The sequence below is a fragment of the Clytia hemisphaerica genome, unplaced genomic scaffold (assembly GCF_902728285.1).
Source record: "Clytia hemisphaerica strain Z4C2 unplaced genomic scaffold, Clytia hemisphaerica genome assembly, whole genome shotgun sequence".
In the NCBI taxonomy this organism is placed as follows: domain Eukaryota; kingdom Metazoa; phylum Cnidaria; class Hydrozoa; order Leptothecata; family Clytiidae; genus Clytia; species Clytia hemisphaerica.
The window spans coordinates 1,528,244-1,538,112 of NW_027103979.1; the positions used below are offsets into that span (position 1 = coordinate 1,528,244).

The 9,869-nt window shown below is 34.2% G+C and overlaps 1 protein-coding gene across 1 annotated transcript; it reads right to left on the reverse strand.

The window, feature by feature from the left end:
* Positions 1-995: 995 nt before the first annotated feature.
* On the reverse strand, positions 996-5,595 carry LOC136810955 (CTD nuclear envelope phosphatase 1A-like). Its single transcript, XM_067067551.1, has 8 exons — positions 5,445-5,595; positions 5,097-5,163; positions 3,929-3,995; positions 3,328-3,379; positions 2,768-2,839; positions 2,497-2,613; positions 2,090-2,201; positions 996-1,249 (listed from the first exon to the last, which is right to left on the reverse strand). Exons 1-8 carry the CDS (start codon positions 5,568-5,570, stop codon positions 1,107-1,109), a joined length of 756 nt encoding a protein of 251 aa, XP_066923652.1. The 5' UTR covers positions 5,571-5,595; the 3' UTR covers positions 996-1,106.
* Between the last annotated feature and the right edge of the window lie 4,274 nt (positions 5,596-9,869).

Genomic DNA, 9,869 nt, shown 5'->3' on the forward strand with positions numbered 1-9,869 from the left:
AAAGATAAGAGCAGGCCATTTTTCATGCCCTTTTAGCGTTCGGTCATCTGATGCTGCCCCTCCAGAAATCACTAAAATTTTGGTAAAAACAACCTTTTTAGCGGAAAAACAAAAGAAAAAGTGCCCTTTTTGGCCTCTAACAGACGCTGCAAGGAGGCCTGAAGAGGGTAACTAATTTCTGGCATACGCAGTAAAAAGTCTTTACTTTGATTTTGCAATGAAATCAGTTGGGAAAATTATGATATAGGTTGGAGATTCAGAATCATAATAATATACTGTTCGTCCAAATTCATTTGGATATTCGTTAACGACTTTTGAGTATAAATTCTGCTTTAAGTAAAAAAACCTATCATGCAGATTATTCTGGACGGACTATACATATAAAATTGTAGTTTCAAAATCGATTTAAAATACCTGATGTTCATTAACAACAAGTTCTTTGGCTTGCTCTTTCTTTCTTTTGGCAGCTTCTTTCTTTTTTCGGTTCTTTTTTTGTTGTTTTGATAAATTTTCTTTTTCCTTTTCTTCCATCTCTATTAAAAAATATTCGAATAATTCAAGAGCTTGAAAGAATTTCAGAAGCAAAGAAAGGATAAAAAAACATGCAAATGGAATGAACCATTCATTAAACAAAACGATGATTTTTTTATTTAAAATATCTATTGTTCCTATTTCCTATGCATGACACGACCAAAGATTTTGGCAAATTTTCAAGGAAAATTCTCAACATTGTATTCTATTCACAAACTTTTCAAATGATCACATAACAACCTATATTTTTATTTCGAATATTAAAAAAATGAATGAAGATTTTTACAAATTTATCAAAATGCATAATGTATATTAGCCTCTTTCATTCTCCAATGTAATGCAATTCAGAACAAGATATAAAAAAAGTCTTGCTATAGGCGTTGTTATCTTTAGCTGTGTTAATTTAAAGAGATTTAATATTTTAATTATTGGGAGATTTGGGTAAAAAAAGTAAATTAAATGCATTGTAAAGTTAGTCCCTTTTATTAACATTAGTTGTATAAAAATATTACCAGAGCATGAAAAGTAATACAGTAAGTAAAAATGACAAAACAAAGCATAAAAGAAAGGGTGAATCATAAGACTGGTCGATGAAGGTTCCTTCCGAGTATAGATCGGACATCATTGGTGAACCTTAAAGCGTCTAATATGGGCAACAAGTTGAGCAAAGCAGTATCTGATGGATCAGCAAACCAAGAAACTATCGGGATTGCATTATCTAAAAAACAAACAGAAGAATAATTAATGAAATAAATATCAAAATAGTAAAATTTTGTATTTTTTAAGATTTTTGTCTAGATTTAATGACATGGGTCAATCACTAAATTCAAAAAGAAGAAAAGTTGCACAGCGTAGTGCAATTATGTTTAATAATCTATCCAGCCTTGTCCAGGCAGCCTCTATCCAGACTAAAGAATCAACAGATGAAAAATTTTCTTTTTTCATATCAGATAAGTCACGTTTAGGTAAAATTTCTAGGAGAGGAGAGTTACAGTAAAAATATCAATGATCTATGGCCGGATCGCGGTAAATCGTTACCATGGAATGAAACTAACGGTGTGAAAAGATTTCGTAAATTGAAGTAAAATATACATAGCTTCAGCCAGGTTTCTAGGTCCCCCCAACAAAGTAAGGTCCCCCCAACAATTTAGCTCCCCCCCCCCCAAAAAATGCCTTGTGCTAGGTCCCCTAACACTTGGGGAAAAACAAAAACATTGTTCTCCCGCCCCCGTAGAGAATTCAATAAAAAATATATGCGAGTAAAGTACTGATAAATGAAAACTCAATTTTACTTGTATTAATATTTATGTTTACAAATCTTTTGCTTTTTATACTTGATTTAATAGTAAGATAAGAGATCTTTTGAAATTAGCTGAACAGCCCCCAGAGTCTCAGTCAGATCATATAGGCCCCCCCCCCCCAAAAAAATCTAGGTCCCCCCAAATATTTTGGTAATTTTAGCCCCCAGGCTCTTTAAAGGCCAAAATATTTCTTTGCCCCCCCCCCAAAAAAAAAAAAGTAAGGGGGTCTGAAGCTATGGTATATCAGATCTACATACCTGGATTTCCTCGGTAAGCACTTGGTGAGTTATCCAATATAAAAACTTTGGATAGATCAGGTGAAATAACAGTTAAATCTTTCGAAAATCCACCAATATCTACTTTACAATGCTGAAAAAGAAAATCTCCGGAAATTATAATTGTCAATTCGATTCATTCATTCGATTCGATAAACAAGGTGGGCCTTTCCAGAATAAATGAGTTCCTAAGAAAAAATCTTTTAGTGGAAAGGGAACTTAAAAATCAAATAAATGAGATTTAATGACAAACAGACAAATTATGTGAACAATTCAATATTTTGAACACAAATTTTCCTAGGTCACGTTTACATTTTTCTGTGAAAAGTCATCCGATCATTTTAATTGTCATTATTAATGAAATATATTGCACAAATTGTATTATATACTTGTCTATAGTATCTTCTGTTCAAAATTCCTTTATTTCTATCAAGTTTGTCAGTGACAGCTGATCCATATTGCTCCATGCTTGCAGTAAAGACAACCAAATCATACCATTGACTTATCTATGAGTAATCAATTCAAAAAAAAATATTTTTCTGAACTATCATCTTTTACGAAAACTACTTAAGAAAACAGCTGCGATAATGTAAGAGGAGAGAAAATGTAAATCACCAAAGTTGAAAGGACAGACTCTAAACTCTAGATACATCTACTTACAACATCTAGAAAATAATCTACATGAGGTCTTTTATGAACATAAAAACGAACCAAGTGTCTGTCTATCGTCACCTAATACAAATAGAAAAAGAGTTCAAGATTGGAATTGAGTACTTTTTTATGGTCCATTTGACATCTTATGTGGGATTTTTGATTCTGTTATTCTGATTAACGTAAAAAACTCTGTGGAGTCTAATCATAGTGTGTAGAGGGGTCCAGCCCCCAGCATTTTTCAGGGGGGGGGCTAAGGAAAATAGCCCCCGACTAAATTCTAGAAACATAGCCCCCACCCTCACAAAGCAAAATATCAAAGAAATTTTACATGCAAATTCTCGATAAATTTATTGCGCCGCAGTTAAAAAAATTTTTCAAGAGGGATAAAACCTCCCCCATAGCATAGATTTTTAACATAATTTAAAATATCCTCAAGCTATCAGCTCTGCCCCCAGTTCTATTACACAACACTCAGCCCCCCCCTAGCAAGCTAGCCCAGTATTTTTTGAAAAATACAGCCCCCAAGGGGGGGAGTGCATTCTATGCTAATGAAGGCAAAATATTACCTTTAGGACAAAATCGGGAGGTGTTAAAGGTTTGACGGTTGGCCTGGCCACCCTGTAACAAAAAAAACAAATTAGTTAAATTAAGTTATAATAATTATCCTCCTTCGCATCGTGCTTTCACTTTTATGGGTAATTACTCTCTTTTAAATACTTTTTTGTCCTTTTTTACAGTTTACGACGTTTCTTTTAGAATTTTATGGCTCTAATAATGATGTGTTCACGGTTTAATATATTCTGTAGATAGACTTGCATATATAAATTTCCTTTTTCTAAAAAGTTTCGTTTTTACTGATACCATCATCGGATGAGGCCGAACGTTTATAAATATTTTTAAGTTTACAAAAAAACAAGAATGAAGCTTCCGTGTTTAAATTTTCTTTTAAAAACCTTCGGTGAGATCAACTTATTTTATGATGAAACAAACTAGCCATGAGCACTGTTTTTGTTTGGGCACAGACAAGGGAATTTTCTTTTTTTACCACAAGCGGTTAACAAGTTGTTAATTGAGTATTTTAGATTCAAGCTTTCTTCTTTCTTCTTTCTTCTTTTTTGTATTGAATTATAGAAAGTGGAATGTTCAAAATAAGAAAAATTGAAATACCCATCGTGATGCGAATGTATTAAGGTCTCATCTAAATCTAACACCATCACTTTTCTTGGTACCAAATCTGTTAAAAAGAAAGTAATGCGGCTTTTCTATAAAATGTTTCAAAAAGGGGTACTGGTCGGAATTGAGATTATCTGAAAACTTAATATATATCAGTGGAGAATATAATACAAATAGTGTTTCAGCTCTGAAATTTTGCACAACGTGGTATATAAAAATTTAGAACGTTTTTTTTTCTTCATCTTTTTGTATCTATCACAACTTGAGGCGAGGAAAGGCAGCTGCGAGCACATAGAGCCTTTGTTTCCATTGCATTCACTGGCACTATTTATTTCAACATTGCATTCACTAGAGCCTTTGTTTCCACCATTGCATTCACCTATGACAATGATTCCACCATCATATTCACAAGCAATTTTTGGTTTTTAATTTTTTTGACCCCCCAGAACAACCATTTTCAACCATTATCGTCATCAAACTATATCATCAGCCTTTTTATTCATTTATCAAAGTAGTATTTGGTATACTTTTGGCGTTGTTACTAAAAGGTGTCACAGGGGGTAACAGGAGTAACACAGGGTAACACAGAGTAACAAGGTAACAATCCTAAAATTTGTTTCTCTTTACATACTTTACATATTTTTTTCTGGCCGTTTTCTAGTCAAATCCTCATAAAAAAGTCGGACACTCTAATTAGCTGACAGTAATCTGTTTCCCCAATGGTGTCCGCCAATTAGAGGCTCCACTGTACTATAAACATATCTTTATCAAAAATCACGATTAATTGCGAGACACAAATTATATCCTTCTTTCATGACTTTCTTGAGAATCTTGTTTAAAAGTATATCATAAAATACAATTTATAACTATTTTGAAAAAGGATCTAAATTGATTTTTGACAATACCGGACTGTTTCCATCCATTGAGTACGATTTCAGGGTGATTCAGCAAAGAGAAGAGGCGAACCTTAACTAAAAATTCCTTATTTGCTAATTTGCGCACCTTTTAATTTTCGCGTGGCCCAGTGCGCGAAAATTAAGGCTAAGGCCACGCGAAAATTAAAGGCGTTAAGGTAGGTAAATTGCAAAGGTTGCAAAGTGAATTCTTGCAAAAAAGCTGAAATCTCAAAAGTTCTTCCCTGATTAAAGTATAATGAACTTACTCAATCTTTCAATTGAAAGGGGTGACAAAGGTTGCATATCATACTTGATGGTTTGATGCTGGATAGCCTGCAAAAAGGTGAATAAAACAGGTTAAGACCATACTTTATGTGTGCAAGAAAAAGATATAATCAAAAATTCTGCACAAAAAGGTTTTTCTTCTTTCAGTTAAAACCTTGGTTTATGTCTTGCTCAGTGATATGCAGAAGATATCAAGCTGATGTTTTTACTTTCAACAAAATCAATACAACAAGAGATTAAGCTAAACAAAACAAGCTTTCAAATTACTTTTAATCTCGGATGGCTAAATTCCCAGGAAGAAAAAGTATGAAAATGCAAATTAGACTTACTGTTCGTAGATTCTTTTTTATTATATACCCAAGAAGGGTCCATATTTTGCAAAATACTAAACAAACTGCTCTAACACCCATAACATTTCCAATAAAATGTTTCAAAGAAAGATATAAAGATCTCATCTATGGAAGCAACTATTTTTCTATCTAAAAATAGAGACAGGAATCATGTCATGAATTCCATGAGAATCGTAATATCTGTCAAGACTTCAAATTGACAAATGAGAAATCACTGATTTAAAAATATTATATAATAAGTGAAAAAAAAGTCTAAAAGCAAAAAACTTTTTATAAGGGATTTAAGTTCAAAGTACTAAAATCTGTAATAATTGTTATAAAAATACCCTTTTTGTGGCTTTGTGTTGACTGTTGCAGACCAAATTTTGGTCAAAATTACTACTTGATGATTAGTGACTCCCCAAGCGATTTAAGGTACCTGAAAAGCTGATCAGCCAAAAAACCGTACTTTCTTTTACCCATTCGTTTTCTGGCCACTTAGTCCGTTCAGGCAATATTAAAGGCTGATAAAAGTCCGCTACAGAAAGCGGCCTGAGATGCCTAATAAATCGGCCAAGTAACCAGCTTGCTGTTTTTCCCTGGCGGCTTTTAGTCTGTTTTCAATTGCCAGCATCATCCAGTGTCTATACTTTTTAATGACTATCAAGATTTTTCAATGACGACAGTCAATATCTGATATGGGCAGTCAAGAATATTATTGACGTTCAAATGTTTCTCTTAACATTTGAATCTCCTCCAAACGTTCGAATAAAGACACAAAACATTCAAAATTTTATAGAATGTTGTGACTAGATATTTTTTGAAATAAAAACAAAAAGAAATGAAGCGAAGGAAGAAGAAAAAAGTTCAAAGAGTAGTGATAGATTTTTTGTATATATACAGTAAGACTTTTAGAAAACCAGTTATTTCCAGCTGCAAAGCGAGATTGATTTACTATGATGAGTGAGAACTTAGAAACCTTAATCAAAGATAAACAACAATGGTAAAAAATTGAGGCTCTTTTTATCAGTCTTTTTGTTACAGTTGTTTAATTCTATGAAAAGGTAATAATTCAGGTAACATAATTCAGGTCTTGAATTGAATCTTTTTATTTAAAGAAAGAACTCAAAAAAGGTGGAAGACCCCTTGTAACTTTTGGAAATCCTTCTGCAATTAAGCTTCAAAAAAGTTTGTTTTTATGCTTTCGTTGTTGGCAAATGCACTGACCGGTCTTTCTACCACACTTTAGCCTGATCAAAAACAGGCCGCTTAAAAAGCTGCTTTACATCCTTTTCATTGGATAAATACCACTAAGTTATATACAAATTTAACATAACATAAATTTATCGCCCGCACGGCTTTGCTAAGCGGACCTCTCTAATCATTTTCTAAGAATTGAAGCGGACAAATTATTAACGTGCGGGCTTATACAGGCTTATGGCAGACAAAGGTTATTTGCAGATATTTTCAGTTATAATCCAAGGTAAAACAAACTAAACATAGAAAGGTATTTTTAATTGCTCTATACGATGATCAGTATTTTTTTTGAATTCAATATTTAGATTTTTCTACCCAGCCCTGTAGCTATGTACGCGCGTCCTGTTGCTATGTGCACGCGTCCTGTTGCTATGTGCACGCGCCCTGTTACTAAGACCTTTTTTGCTTGAAATCGAAACCAAAATAATTTAGCACACATTGCTGTTTGCGTAATGCTGATAAAGTGAAAGGAAGTCCTGACTGGGCATACGAGCCCATTGTAATTGCTTTTTTACAAAATACAAATCAATCGATTTCAAAGATAACTTTTCTAACATATAACAACAACAGCCTTTCCTGCCAAGCCTGAAATCGATTGGTCTGGCACATAACACAAACACATTGATGATGAAATCTCGATAATAACTTTAATAACTTTTCTGTAACACACCAACATTCAGCACAATACAAGAGTATGGGCAAAACTAAAGAAGAATAAACTTTTCCCTTTGTGACATAATTGACACTACTGCTACTGGAGCTGAAAATCGATTTTATCAGTGTCCCAAACGCATTTCCCGCTTTACAAATACGTGTTGAGGTCATTCGTACCATTTGTTGTAATGATACTTCCTAAATATGTGAACTGATTGACGATTGGGATGTATCGGTTATTGATATTGGTTAAAACGATGTCAGAGAGATCAGCTTTATAGTAATCTTGATAGCGATTCGTAAAGAGAAGGAGCCTTGGCACAGAAGAGCAATTCAGTTATTCAACTTTGACGAGGCTCTGTTATTCTGGTGTGAATTTCTGTACCAAAACGAGAAAAGTGGTGAACTAGTGATTGCGTCTCAACAACAGCATCATGACGATTATCGAATACGACTTAAGCATCATCTGTATATTCTGAATCAAGCAACAAAATTGGTTCTCCACGTGCTTTGATTGATCTACCTGTTATTTGAGCATCATTTTTTGTCATGAATAACAAAAGGAGTGGCAGAAAATTTTATTCTCCAACTACTGATGGTTGCTGTGATGAAGAACGTGAAGAGCATGGGGCCTAGGACATCCCCTTGTTTGACACTGATAGTATTGTTAATTGCAGTACAGTCAAGTATCAACAGTCCGTCACAAATGAATATTCCATAAACTGATCATAAGAACACTCAAAGAATACTTTAAGAATAGTCGTCGGCGAGGAGGAGGATACTTACTTTTTGATACTTTTTGAAGGCTTCTTTGTTCGTCTCAACAATCATCCAATTTGAGAAATCCGATGATGGACCATGACTTTGGTGCTATTTGAATCAGCTCTCCTAAGAGGAAAGTAATTCGGCAGCAGTGGCTTGTCCGGTAGTGAATTGAGAAAATGGTCCAATTGATGTTTAAAATTAGTTTTGGAGCAGTTTTTGAGGTTACGGATGGATTGTGGGAGGGCATTAAATAGTCTGGGAACCTGATGTTTTTTGCCTCATGTTCACCTCTTTTAGATAGCATTTTTTACCCAGTCCCTGGTTATCGTAACTGAAGATGCCACCTTTGTTTTCAGCATAGTTAAAATTTGGTAAAAGTTGTTCTAGGATGCTCCAGGTGTAGATAATCCTGTATCTTTCTCTGCGTCGCTCCAGGCTGTATAGTTTAAGTTCTTTGAGCTTCTCCCAATAGTTGAGATGTTGAAATTCCATTCAGGTAAGATTTTTGAAGTGATTCCAGTTGTTGGAACAGATATCTTTTTGAAGGTGACCACAGCTGGGAGCAATAGTCAATGTGTGGTAGTACCAGTGACTTCCAAAGAGTTAGCATTACTTGACAATCTCTTGTTTTGAACGTTTGATGGATCCAAGCAATGATACTTTTGAGTTTCTTGATCTGGTTTGTGATGTGTTTGCTGTATGTCATGTTCACATCCAGAGTGACTCCTATATCCTTCACGCCCATCTTGGTTTCGATAGGAGAGCCAGTGTCTGAGAGGTAACTTGAGTGTTCTTTTAGTTCTTCATTTTTTCCGTATAGTTCAAACTTCAAGCCATTGAGCTGCATGTTGTTTAATGATGTCCATTGATACACCACATCAAGGTCGTTTTGTAGAAAATCTCCTTCATTAAACGTGTATCGTCAGCAAATGAAGATAGAAATATGAATGTAGGATGTTAGTGTCAATATCTTGGATCATTATCAGGAAGAGAAGTGAACCAAGAACTGATCCTTGGCGCCAGAAATGACTTCTGCTTTTTTGGAGAGGTAAAATGCCCATAACAATTTTTTGGGCACTCTGTCAAACACTTATGACTAACAAGCAGTCCATCACAAAGTGCCATATAAACAAAACTCAACATCCTTACAAAAGTTGTCTTTTTGATTTCCCAAACATTCGTCTCAAGCGTACACTTCCACAATAATTTATGTAATTGCAATTTTGGTTAGTCCACAGTCAGGTACAACATATACGCGTGTTTTAATTCCCGTGACTGAAGTGCCTACTAAAACAATCCGGGGGTAAGTGGCGAAGCAACACAGCAGATTAATCGTAAAGCAAAGAAATATCTTTTGGCATTGACAATCAAATATAGTATATATTACATTGTATATTTCCTTAAAATTCAAAAATCAAAAATTCATTTTGCATTTGCAAAAAATGAAAATAAAAAAAATAATGAATTAATATTACATACTAACACACCCGCCCCTTCTTTTACTCTTCTCTAATTTTCGATCTCGGAACGTACAAAACGCCTGTCCGCCCAATATCCACCCAATCACCTTAAATTCACTTTATAATTGTCCTTTGACTTCCAAAAAATAGAATTTAAAACTATTTATGATAATTACAAAAAACAAAAAGTTTGATATATACTTCATTAGTGAAATATTCATATTGGGGGTTATAGTCTTGACAAGCCTACGCGAGATTGAAGCGCGTTTGGGTAAACGAGACAAAACTC